This window comes from Vigna umbellata, chromosome 8 (genome assembly GCF_029865625.1).
Source record: "Vigna umbellata cultivar VRB3 chromosome 8, Vumbellata_1.0, whole genome shotgun sequence".
Lineage (NCBI taxonomy): Eukaryota > Viridiplantae > Streptophyta > Magnoliopsida > Fabales > Fabaceae > Vigna > Vigna umbellata.
Genome location: NC_142172.1, coordinates 36,028,881 through 36,042,925, shown reverse-complemented (window position 1 = coordinate 36,042,925; position 14,045 = coordinate 36,028,881). Strand labels below are relative to the sequence as shown.

At 27.4% G+C, this 14,045-nt stretch overlaps 1 protein-coding gene across 1 annotated transcript; it reads right to left on the bottom strand.

Annotated features, from left to right (window-relative positions):
• Positions 1 to 7,469: 7,469 nt before the first annotated feature.
• Positions 7,470 to 12,255, bottom strand: LOC124833568 (magnesium transporter MRS2-I-like). The gene is made up of 11 exons (XM_047308083.2): positions 11,496 to 12,255; positions 11,366 to 11,395; positions 10,661 to 10,814; positions 10,405 to 10,526; positions 10,003 to 10,077; positions 9,549 to 9,773; positions 9,414 to 9,458; positions 8,584 to 8,628; positions 8,475 to 8,504; positions 8,256 to 8,375; positions 7,470 to 7,976 (listed from the first exon to the last, which is right to left on the bottom strand). The coding sequence occupies exons 1-11, from the start codon at positions 11,742 to 11,744 to the stop codon at positions 7,890 to 7,892; spliced, it is 1,182 nt and encodes a 393-aa protein (XP_047164039.1). The 5' UTR covers positions 11,745 to 12,255; the 3' UTR covers positions 7,470 to 7,889.
• Positions 12,256 to 14,045: the final 1,790 nt, after the last annotated feature.

The following is a 14,045-nucleotide window of genomic DNA, read 5'->3' as shown; positions in this document are numbered from 1 at the left end:
TAATTAATATAATTAACCCACTTATTTATATTAACCTAAACCCCTTTAAAACTATAATTAATCCCTATATATTAATGTTCCTCGTTAATCTTAAGTACTATTAATACATTTTAAATTTTTTTACTATTATATTATAAATATATTAAATCAACTATTTTGACTGCCTATTGGACTAACTGTTACACTAATCTTATGCATTTATTATAAAAGAGAGAGAATATGATGCACAATACATAAACAATATTGTGAAAAAAATACTAAAAAGGTAAATTTTACAATAATTGATAAAACAGAATACCATGTAAAAAAACTATTTTTTTAATGATAATATATTTTGTGTGAAAAACAAAAATAATAGGAATCTCTAATGTCTGTCATTCCCTTTCCTTCCCTAACAAAGTGTAAACACCATTTAGGAATAAAAATTAATTATACAGAGACTCTAATTTCCCCTAACCATCATCTTACAAAATAATAAGGAGAAAATGTGAGTAAAAAATTGAATTACAGAAAAATGTTTTACAAGAAGCAAAGTTCCTAAATACCTCTTTCTTTAGGTATTAAAATGGAACAGTGATATGTTTACATGACTTAAAAAATATTTATATTACAATTCAAACTAATAATATTTAATTATACATTTTTGTCAAATTATTATTTTAGTTATAATAGTGACTATGCGGCATATTACAAACTTATTATAAATTAGGCAACATGTTTGCAAATAGTCTAATTATATATTGATAATAGCCAATAATAAAAAAAAGAGAAAAATGTAATGCACATAGTAAAAAAATTCAATTAGACAAAAAAAAAAGTTCCTAAATGTATTTTTAGGCATAAAGTTAATTACAGAAGAGGAGGGACATATCACAAACCTTGTTTTCTTGAAACCAGCTCGCCTTGCAAGGTAATCAACGGATTTGAGAATGAGAGAGTGTCTAAAAGGATCAATTGGATTGAAAAAATATTTTATGAAATGAATATAAAGAAGTTTGAATGTGTAAATATTTTTTAAATAAACCACTAATCACTAAGCATATCTATTGGACTTTCATTTACTTATATAATATATATCAGTAAATATGTGTAGGATTCTCACCTATGTAAAATATATTTTAGATAGTCGAAATTTTAATATTATTTAATATTTGTTAAAATTACTTATATTTAAAGCTTTAATTTCAATTTGCAGTATTTACGGATAAAAAGATTCGGTGGTTATTTTTTGTTGTTAAAATATTTTATCTTTCATCCTATAGTTAAAGTTTACACAGTAAGAGATATTCTTCAGGTTATAAATTATGTATAAGATACGTAATAAGTATATGATTTTAGTGATAATAAAATTGGATAATATATTAAATAAAATATATGATATATGTTTATATATAAATTTTATCTCATTAATTTTAATCAAAGTTTGTGCATTAGGTGGGCATACTTAATGGAAAAAAAAATGTCAGTTTAGGAATAATAAATTTAAATTTGTTTACTTTTTAAAAAAGTGTATTTATAAAATTAATTACTATTTTAACCTACACATCACAACAAAAAATTGTATTATAGTTGTATTTCAATTTTTTTTTCAATTTACAAATTATATTTCAAATTTATAATTAACAATTTATATTATGATATAATGTTATTTTTAATCATTCATAATTTCTGTTAATAAATAATGAAATTTAATTTAAATTATTTAAGATATTAATATGGTAAAAAAATTCATAAAATTAATTTATTTGAATTAGCCATCACTAAAACATTCAATATGAATTAATAATACACATGCATGCGTTAAAGATAATTATTATTGAGTTAAATATAAACGTTATTTATTAATAATGATTTGGAATGTCACCTTCTGAGATAATGTGTTATTTGTTAGGATTTTTTTCTCTTTTTTTTTCATTCCTGGTAATCCTAACTATTTTATTATTTATTTGATCAACTTATCCCTTAGAAAATGTTCTGGTCTGTCTATATGCGAAACATATGTTCAAATTGGTGCACCAAGAAAATAATATAGCACTTTATAAAAAGGTAAATGGTTAATTTTTGAGACAACGACAAAAAAATTTTAAAATTAGAAATACCAAAAAAAAAATTTTAAAATAAAAAAAGTTAAAATATAAATTTTAGTATATAAATAAAAGTATGTAAATAGGTTACTTATATATTTTATAAAATATAAAAAAAGGACATAAAAAATGTAAGATTATAAATTCAAAGAAATGAATTATATATAAAAAACACAAAAGATAATATATTCTAAATATAAATATAAAGATAATATATTCTCTCTGTATATAATATAATATATGCAAAGAAAATATTATTACTTTTGTTTGAATATATAATATAATATATTCAAACTTTAGAAATAGTAATTTCTAATTTATGATTATTTAGGTCCAATCCCTCCAATTTCAAAGTTGATTCTTCTTTCTAAAAATAGATTGATAACTAGACAGATAGAGCAGTTTCACGTGCAAAATTCATATTATAAAACTATAAATCGCACGTGGTATTTTTGATTAAATTTTTATTTTTTAATTGAAATATTATGACAAAAACTCGTGTCTTTTTCTTCATTCATCTGTTTGTCCCAAACTCGTCTGTCACTCAAATGAATTTTATACTTCAAAAAAAGTAAATTACAACTTTAACTAATTTCCAGATATTTTTAGAGAATAAACAAGTAGCCTATTTAATAATGAGTGTTTACTAAATTAGATGATAAATTAGTTAATAAATATAAAATAATAATTATATAAATTTTATTACATAAATAAAAGTTGTATTTTTAAAATAAAAATAATTTTATATAATTATAATTTCAGATTTTTGTAATAATTAAATCTGTTAAAGTTTTTATTTATTTTTAAAAGTTGTATAATTTTTTTTATTTGGGTAATTATTTTATTTAAATAAGTTGATTTATGATTATCAACCAAATTTAGCTTTTGTGTATTTTAGAATTTTTTATTTTTAATTTAAATTATTATTATTACTTTAATTTATAATATTATTTTTATAAATTTAAATATATAAAAATTAAAAAGTAATTCAACCTATATTAAAATAGTCCCATGTTGACTTTTATGTAACATTAACATAGGTATTAATATGTAAATAAATAATAATACATAAACATATTAAAATATAAGAAAAAAATAAATTCATAAGCTAAAACCTAATCACAACTTATAATTTATAAGTTGAAATTTTCTAAAATAAATTACCTTTAAAATAATTATTAATATTTTTGTGTTAATTAAATTTATAAATTAATGAAATGAATTATTGAGTATTTTACTGGACAAATTCCATGTTTCTGATTGAAATTATGCTTAACCGAGTTTTTCACTCAAATTTAGATAATCTATAGTGTTATTTATTAATTAAATAAGTTCAATCTCGTTTTTATTTTTTTACCATAACATGCACAATGAAATAATGATAACTGTGACTAATCTTCTTCCTTTTTAATTATTTTTTTTTCAATTACATCAGATGCATGAAGCTTTAGATGTCACTAAAACCAAAACTTATTAAATTGATCATTATTAGTTTTTTTTTTATAATATCTTAACTAAAGTTTACTAACAAATGTATTATAATATTTCTAATGAGAGAAAAAAATTAATTGAACCTATAACTACATAATTTTTATATATTTTTTTAGTATTTTTATATAAAGTTAAATTTTATTATTACATTAATTAGATAGTATTTTTCTATTACTAGTACGTACTAATAATTTTATCTCTTTCAATTATTTTTTTTTTAATTTCCTAATCATGCGTTTCTTCTCTCATTATTTATCATCAACAAACAAATTAATTATATATAGGTTTAATCATAGAGTATGATTATTTTTTTCAAATTGGTTTCTTATTTATTTTTTGTCTTAATTGTAAAAATTGATACAATTAAATCTTTATTATTAAATTGGCTGAATAACGTTAAGTTTATCTTGATGTAATACCTTGACCTGGGTTATTTAAATGATCTGGCTTATTTAAATGATCTGACTTATTTAAATGATGTGGCAGAGTAAGGTTATTTTAGGTGGAAACATGATGACACGTCCATTATCTTCATCTTCTCTGTTAGAACCAAACCCACCAAACCCTAGGCAGTCACTCCATAGTGCCGTCAGCCACAACAGGCCTCCATGCACAGACCCACCTACAGTAAAACACGTCTCCATCACACTGTAAAATGTGAAGCAACCTTGCATCGTAGAAACGATCATCGCGATGCACACCTGGAACAGAACCCAAATCATATAGAGATTTGAACGACGAACCCCCTCAAGTCAGCTTTGTGCCACTAGCAGGAAACCAAACACGTAGCCACCAAAACATTTCCAATTTCATTTTAATTATGGTTCTGCTGTTTTTTTGGGTTTTGCATGTGTGAGATGCGGATGAGTCACAGAGGGTTTGAGTGGCTGCCGTGAAGGAGACGCAAGTATCTGTGGTGGTTCTGGTGGTTGGTGATTGGCAAGAAAGGTGTGACGAAGGAGGTGATGGAGATCGAATGTTGTCTCGTAGTGATGGCTGTTTTTCAATTTTAGGTTTTGCAATTGAAGTGCGAAGATGGATATGGAGGTTTCACGATTTGGCCTTCGTTGTTCTGGCTCAGGGATCGTGATTCACAGTGCTTGAGTGGCTGTTGGTGGAGAAGATGAGTTTCCTAATATGGGGCTCGAGGTTCTGTGCGTGTATGCGAGATGAAGAGAAAGATCTTACACGATTTGGTTTGGATGAGGGTTTTAGTGGTGGTTAACCGGCTACTAGCTCATTGGCTTCTGAGACGATAGAGATGAAGATGTGGCGACTTCTGATAGATTCAAATGAGTGTAATAGATCACCCCATCCTAAATTTGTCATGTCATTTAAATAACTCATGTCAATATGCTACATAAATTTAACATCATTCAACTCATTTAATAGCAGAGTTTTAATTGTATTAACTTTTCATTATTTGAAACGCAATTGATAAAAAAAAATAAGTGAGAAAATAATTTAGAAAAAATCATAAAAAATATCGTATGATTAGACCTTATATATATATATATATATATATATATATATATATATATATATATATATATATATATATATATATATATATATATATATATATATATATATATATATATATATATATATATATGAATATAAATAAATATTTTATAATGTCATAATATAATCTATTTAAAAAATTAAAGTTTAAAAATAAAGATTAAAATACTTTTTTTTGTCTCTTTGTTAAACTTATTCAATGTCTTTTATTTTATTTTCTTTTAATTAAATTTTTTTAAAATGATTCAATTAAGTTATTTTGCTTAAAATTGTATAAACAGTGTTAAGGTATGTTATATATCAGTTCGTAATATTTTTAATTTTTAATTTTTTTTAGTTTTTTGTCCACGTATAAGGTCCGTCGTGTTATGTGAAACTATTAATGTCACGTGACAATGTCACGTGTTAGTATTTAGAATTTAGAGTTTTTTTTATATTTATTTTTTTATTGAATTTAGTTCGAATATGTCATTTTTAACTTAAGAAATGTTGTTCATCTCTAAATTTGAATTAAATTTATTTATTTTAAAGGTGTTTTCTAATTTTCTATAGTGCTGTCAAAATGGGTTGTAATCCGCGAGCTAACCCGATTCACCATGGGTTTGAGCCTGGTTGGGTTTGAAGAGAATGTAATTTTTTATGGGCTTATTTAGAACCCGGTTCACCTGGGTTGAACCCGTGGTGAGCCGGGTTGACTTATCCACCCACCTAATTTAATTTAATTATTTATTATTTTGTGTTTCAATATTATTAGTTAGCATTTTTTTATTATATTATAGATGAGATAAAAAAAAGATGTTTCAAGAGAGAAAAATATTATAGATTTATCTATTCAAGACTCTAATATTGATGGACAAGTGTTTCAAAAATTATCAATATTAAAAACTTATTTGTTCGTCTTTTGTGCTTAGTTTTGGATTATGCTTGAATTGTATAATTTTTTTATTTATTTTGAATTGTCTTTGAAATTAAACATCATTTTAGAGTAAAATTTATTTAGATTTGAATTAAAAAAATTCTATATATTTTTTATTTTTTAAAAAACTTATAATTAAACGAGTCAGTGAGCCAATCCGTTTAACACACCAACCCGTTTAGTGGGTCGAGCCAGGTTCAAATTTTTTCGGTTTGCTAATAAGTGAGCCGAGTTGGATTGACTCATTAAGTGACCAACCCGTGGTGGACCGGACCGTGTCGATTCGGGTTACCCTTTTTGACAGCTCTAATTTTATAGTAGAAGTTCTTCTCATTATGTTATACTCTTCTACATTATATATATATATATATATATATATATATATATATATATATATATATTAATATTTAATAATGAAATTATTATATATTTAATAAATTTATTTTTATTTAATGTTTATTTCATAAATATATAATATTAATAAGTATAAAATATTTCTTTATTATTTGTATTGATTTTTCAAATCTTCTATTATATTAGAGTGAAAGTGTTTTATTCAAGGATTCAATATGTTTTTCGTCCCTTAACTATCACACGATTTTGGGTTTAGTCCCTACTCGAAACTTTTGATGGTTTTTAGTCCTCATAGTTTTAAAACTCTTAAACCCAAAATGTGTGGTACCTAAGGAACGAAAAACATATTTAACCCTTTATTCAATGATAGGTATAAGTGTTTGGATCAATTTTATAAATTAAATAATATTTGTAATAATAAAATAAATTTTATAATTTATTTATTTTTATTGGTAAGTAAACTGACTTCAATTATATTTTAGAGAAGGATACTATTGTTTCATTTTAAAAAAATTAGGATTGATTTTAATAAAAAATAAATATAAAAGCTACATTAAATATAAAACAATAACCATATTGACACTGTCACACGACACTATCATTATCACTTGGCACTATTTGTGTCACATGACATGACAAAAAAAAATATATTGAATAAATTTTACAAAAATTGAAATCAAAAGAGTATTTTAACCTAAAATAAGTGAAGTAGAGAGATAATAATAATTTTTTTAAAATAAAAAATTAAAAAAAATCAATTGTTATTAACAAGAGAAGATGATAAAGATAAAGAGTAGAAGATAGTTCAGACTAAAATTGAGTTTTTTTTAAATTGAACTTGAATATTTTATTATTAAAATATGAAACTTATATATAAAAAAGTCATTTTAGTTGAGAGAACTAACTTTCTAATAACCAATTATCGGAAACATTATATCTATTTTTTTTTGTTTCAAGTAGGTCCAGGTATATTATCATTTATGCTAACACCAGCAATCTGTTATGTTTATGAGATAACAGTCATTTTAAGAAAATAAATTTCATAATTATATAATCCATTATATATAAAGCTATATAAAATTATGCTACTTTGTATAATATAATCTTAATAACTACATTTGACATTATAAAAAAAAAACATGAGAATGTATTAACATTACAATTTTTTCTTTTGACCTGCTTTCTGTGTTGAACCTAGGCATTGGAATTCACAAAACATTTGATTTGATGACACATCTTGTTCACACTATAGTATTATTGAAAAGGAAGAATCAACTTTGATTCTGCAGAGTGTATTTACAGTCTATTATAACGATGACTGAATCCAGAGAACTCAGGGAATGTAGTTGATCCAAAATCCCTCAATTTTCACATCAACTTAGGGCCCAGATCCTTTAACGGGTTGTTGGTACTGAACCACAAGTTGAACTACATCTAATAAAATGTTGACAACATAATTCATTAGTCTATTATATGCGTAAGTCAAAGTTCATTCGGCACTGCTTTCCAGTCAATTATTTTCAAGATCCAATTAATCCCTTTTTGCGAGCATAAGCAGTAATCGTGACAAGCGTCAAAGCACAAAATACTCCTGCGGTAATAACTACCTGCAAGAAGAAACATTCAAATTATCAAGTCCAAAATTTTGCATATATATATATATATATATATACACACACTTTTTAAAAAGTACATATCCTATGATAAACTCCACACAAGTATTTACCAAAGTATACCTACTTGTTGTTTAAGAAAGAATGTATTAGCAAGTTACACCTTTGATTTAATCTTGATTAAAACTTGCTTCTAAAAAATAAATAGCTGCACGTTGGCATATGCCATATATATTATATACACACATTCATAAACAGTAACAATTTGCATACCCATTTGAACATGTAACCATGGTCTTCGTTCCAAGTATATGGGATATTCATGCCAAATATAGCGGTTACCAAAGCGTAGAAAGATAGACAAACAGTTCCAGAGCTAAGAAAGAGCTCTAGCTGCACAAGAATTGAAGACCAGTTAGCAAACTCATGAGAAAGAAAAAAGACATAAAATACTGATAAATGACATTCAAGGTGCAGAAATATGAATGCCACCTGAATCAGCTGATTACGATGGTTGTCAAGCTGCAAAATGGAAAAACTTAACATAAACTTCATGTCATTAAACAGATGCCATATTTTCAATAACTTGCTAGCTACTTACTTGAATATTAATATAATCTTCAGTATCATCAATGTACTCTCGCAGCTTTAAATGAAAAGAAAAAGGTAAATAATTAGGTAAAAGTATCTTGAACAGCAGATTCAGAGTTGAAGTAATCCTATACAAGCAAATAGCACAGACTTTTAAAGAAACCAAACAAAAATCAAAACAGTGAACTAGTTTTCAATCGCTTTCTAGAATAGCCTGATGTAATGGGCCAATAGTCTCTTAACACGTTCCACTACAAATAAATTTTCAGCAAACTTGACAACATAAATTAGAGATAGAATCACAGGTATAATAATATTTAATGACAGAGGCAAAAGTGGTACAGCAAAGATCCAAGTATGATCTATTTGATCCAAAAGAAAAAACAGCATAAATCACTCATTCTCGGACAAGAAGATCGAACAAATAGTATATCATCTCACAAAGCTAATGTGAAGAGTTTTAAAAAAATTGTACAAAATACTTCCGAAACAAGATTTTGAATATAAACCACGAAGTTCTACTTGAAAACAGCAGCAGATAAAAAAAAAATGCAAATCCCCTTTGTTAACCCTTAATTTCCTAAAGTGTAAGAGTATCAATTTGGTCAAACTCTAACATGATTAGTAGTCCGAACTAAAAATCTCTACCCAATGGGCCAGGCCTTGGGTTCACGGTCTAATGATTGGAATACTAAACAGATCAATGAGAAACAAACTTTTCTCTGTATTTACAAAGAAACAATCTTCCAAGATTACTTTATATCTTCTGTCATATAAAAAAAATTAAGATTCACTGCTCCCTGTTACACATGTTTACACATGCACAATCATGACACTTACCGTGGTTAATTTGTTCAAAGTGTGATCTATTTCACTAAAATAAGCCTGCAAATTGAATAAACACCATTAATAGCAATTTTTCCTCATTAACATAATGGAACTTCTTCCAACTATTTTTAAAGGAAGTAACATAACCTCTAGTAACATTTCCAGCTCTTCCACATCATTTTCATTTAAACGAACTGTTGCTAGACTTGCTCTACTGGCTCTAGATATCTTTGATCCAATGGTAGGGGAGGCAGCAAACCAATTTGCAGCACCTGATCCACTGACTGGTGATGATGAACCCCCTTTTCTTGACAGGTATAGGTCAGCCATATCATCATCATCATCCAGCAATTGTTCAAGCTCGTCTCTGACCTGTACCAAATAACAAAAACTGGGGATGGAAGAAGAAAAGGGATATGTGTTGTTTTCTACTTAAAACTGATCAAGCCAGTTTACAGTCACATTAAACTAATTATATTTAAGAAAAATACAATAATTTACTTAAAAGAATGCAAAATATCAGCAGCAATGAGGGGAAGGGGCTACGGAATATATTTTCATAAAAGAAAATAGGCATTTTTCATATGAAAACTTGGCATACCTTTTGGACTCTAGCAGTCAGCCTTGTCATTGCACTCTTCAGTTTACGAACTCTGTCCAAATTACGACTACTAATCTGCAGATTACATTAATCTAAAGTTCATTAAACCAAAAAAGTCAAGAAATAAAAGGGAGAAGGGGAACTATAGTCATCCACGCTTCAAGCCAGACAACAAAATACTTCTTTAATAATGCAGGCATAATTAGAATGAACACCTTGGAGATGATAAGTATAACAAAAGGAAATTATAATATATTGAGATGAAGAAAATAAATTTTCCTCAGCCACTTTCAAGCAGTTTCATATTTTGTTAAGCTTATTTTATACCTAAGAAAGGGTATGGGCAAAGGATCCCAGATTAAAACCATAACAGGAAGATAAACAATTCTATAATATATGTACCTTGGAGGTAAGTTCATCTAATGCAGGATAAGCAGCCATCTCCAACTCTGTTGTACGTGCAGCAAGAAAACTACAAATGGCTTCTAAAGCAACCTCCAGTGCCCGAAATTCAAAGGGTGACTCTACATTGCATAATTTAGATCACTCAGATATCGAGGACAATGGATGATGCAAATAAATAAACATATTTATAAGAATAAGAGATGCAATCATTAAGTTTATTCATTACTTATGGTTCACCATTGATATAACATACCATCTTCTTCAGCTGCTTCAGCGTCATTTTGGCCTCCAAGATACTCTTTACTATCTCCTTGCTGTTGAAGACCGGCACTTAATCGAGGCAACCGCCTCTGCAGTTCCTCGACAACCGGGATCACATTTTCATCTGTTGGATCTCTCAGCAATACCTATACAATAATTTAGATACAATTGGGAATTCAGGAAGTGGAAGCAATGTCATCTCAATTTCAAGAAACAGTTATGTATTATACAAAGGACCAAATGTTTGATACAGAAATTGATAAATATAAAATTTCCTTTACTGAGAGATATTCTTGTAGGTATATTCTTGCACAAAAGATATGTAAGGTATATTCTTGTACAAGAGGGTCAAGATCCTGTCACTAGTTAAGCAAGGCAAAAGAAGACATCTCTTCCTATTCCTACCCATTTTATTCAATGACCTTGACAACAAAAACAAAAGTTGGCCGCCAAAATTTGATCCATTCTAGATTAGTCTGGCCAGTAAATGAAAGAGTAGGATAAAATGCTCAGAGAAGCTCATCTACCATCCCCCAATCCTCATGTCTCAATTAGTTAAGGTTTTCAATTATAAGTAGCCTAAAATAAAAAGTCAAAGCTGGTTCCCTAAAAGTAATCTGCATAATGTTCTTATTTGTTCTCTAATCCAGACCCCTGAGAGATGAAAGCAGACACATGAGAATTAAAGCTGACTAACCTCTTCAGCTGTGATAATTGCTTTGATATGCTGAAAGGCAGAATCAGAAGAGAAAAAACAAAATGAAAAAACAGAAAGGAAAAGGTTAACACAAGAAACACAAACAAACAAAACCAAACATGTGGTGGACCTCCAAGTTAAGAACAATAGCCTTCTCACGACCGAGAATGGTGGAGGGATAAGAGAGCAAGGGATCAAGGATTCTGAGATCACGCGCATGAATCTGAACCCGATTCATGATTGCATATTTGTCCACGTCGAGCAATGAACCATGTCCAGAAGCATCAATCAGAATCCAACTCCTTGAAGACTGTGTCTTCTTCTTTACAACTGTCATTGCCCCTGGGTCTGCAGGGACGACACTCCCATCCCCAGCCATCCTCTTACCCTTTCCCACTCCTAATTCCAACTCACATGCTCCAATTCCAAACTCAACAAATTCAATTCAACTCCAAACTCAAACCCAATTCAATTCATCATAAAGCAAGCGAACTTCTTCAGACCCCTCTTGCACATTTCATCAACTCGCCAATTGAGTATCCGAGTTCCTTTTTCAAAATATATTTGTTTCTAATACCACTCTGAGGAATTAGATTCCCAGAAGAAACAAAGATAGATACCACAGAAAGGAACTTTTTCGTTTTTATTTTTTCCTTTTCTTCAAGAAAAAGCAAAACCGACAAACTCCAGTTGTAGCTTGATTTGTGTCTCTCTTTAATGCTGCGTGAGGTTCTTAGAGGGAGGCAAGGCTAGGCAGGGGATGCTGAGGGTGAAGAAATAACTCAAATAAACATGAAATCGAATTGAAATGCTTTAAAATATGAACTTAGTTTATATAGAGTGAGATTCAGTGCAGGATAGTTATGGTGAGGGTCCACCTAGTGGCCCAATGAGATGACTCCATTGAAATAGAACTAGGGTAATGTGAGAAATTAGATTAGGGTTAGTGTGTTCGGTGGTGCTTGGCTGACCCACCTGACACACTGTACCGCGGATCCTTATTCTGGTTTTCAGTGTGTTCTTTTTTGTTCACCAAATTGGTTTCTATTGTATTATAATTATCAACAAGAAATTAGTCAACAAATTAATTAGCAGTAACTTCACTCTCAGAATCTTTATCTTTTTTCCCGCTTTTACTGTATTAATAAACTTTGAATTATGCATACTTAATAATTTAATTAGAAACGCTCTTAAACAAGTATTATTTACTGTTTCAATTAAATGACATTTTATAAAATTATTTATAAGTATATTATTAAAGAGAATTTCTCAAGTCTAATTGAAAGATCATCTATCTAAGTTTTATCTTGTTCATTTCTGATGTGTATTTTATATTTATATAAAAAATATCTATATTGGATTAACATATAAAAAACACTTTATCATAGATATTGCACATCAAAGGTAATTAACAACAGTGATCCATCAACTCATTTTAACATCAAAATTATGGAATGATATAAACGTGGAATTTGTGAAAAAAAAATAAAACCCAATAAAAATTTAAAATTTATTAGAACCACATATAATTAAATACTACAAATATGATATATAACTTATTATTTTTTTTATTTTTCAAATATATTCAACTTGTTAATACACTTTTATTTAATAAATTGTTTTACTTTATTCATACTTCATATGTTTCATTTACCCGTCAACTTCAAAATATCCTTTAATAGTGTGTATTGCACGTTACACTAAAACATTTTTGTTACTTTTACTTTGTAATTAAATATATTTAAAAGTCAGGTTAAAATATATTAAATTTAGGTTACAATATGGGAAATATAAGTAGAAATTAAGTTGGTAAATTATTATAAGCCTTTGTTACGTTCTAGCAGTAAATTATTGTTCCAGCTGACCTCTTTTTTCTTTTGTTTAATATTCTCTTAATCCTAATAAAAAAATTAAATAACCAAACAGGCTATTTTTTTAAAATGTGAATTGAGAAAGATTTAGAGCTGAATTTAAAAAGGTAATGATAACAAAAAACAAAATATTAAAGAAAAAAAAATCATAATTAAAAGATAAAATATAATAAACAAATAAGAATAGAAAAGATTGAAAAAGGACAAAGAGATTTAAGTAAACATATGAAAATTAAGAAAACCACGAGTATACGGAGATTAAAATAGAATGTAAATGTGAATTCTTATAATAGTACAATTCGAACAAATTATAGATAGAAATAAAGTTTATTGGTTGCTCTTTGGCTAAAAGAAGATAGAATAGTTCTATGGAATACACAAAGTAGTTTAAGCAGGTTTGAAACACAAGGCTTTAAATATTTAAATTCTGCAGAAAGATTTCCTTTGCATTTAAGCAAAATAAATTGATATATAACTTAAATAAAGAATCACAGTATTTCAATAATATATTTTGAAGTGAATAAAAATTAAAGTTTATAAATTTAAGTTAAATGTTTTTTCTTCTTTTTTATTTTATTTGAAAAATTTTGGTTATCAAAAAAGTTTTTTATCTTTATTTTTTTTTTTCACAAAGTTTCTAGTAGTAGTTTCCTTGTCATACTAATGAGATGAATTCAATGAAGAATAGATCGAGTTGGACCGATTGGAATTTGATTTTGGTAAGCATAATAATACATCCTTTATAAATAGTAATTGTTTAGTCATATGGATTATATGAGTTTGATGGTATGTTAAGATGGTGAGTTGTA

Coding starts and splice junctions, on each gene's coding strand:
- LOC124833568 (XM_047308083.2), bottom strand. CDS start 11,744: ATGGCTGGGGATGGGAGTGTCGTCCCTGCAGACCCAGGGGCAATGACA. Junction 10,815..11,365: donor CAATTATCACAGCTGAAGAG/GTTAGTCAGCTT, acceptor ATTATTGTATAG/GTATTGCTGAGAGATCCAAC. Junction 8,629..9,413: donor CTTTGAACAAATTAACCACG/GTAAGTGTCATG, acceptor TTTCATTTAAAG/CTGCGAGAGTACATTGATGA.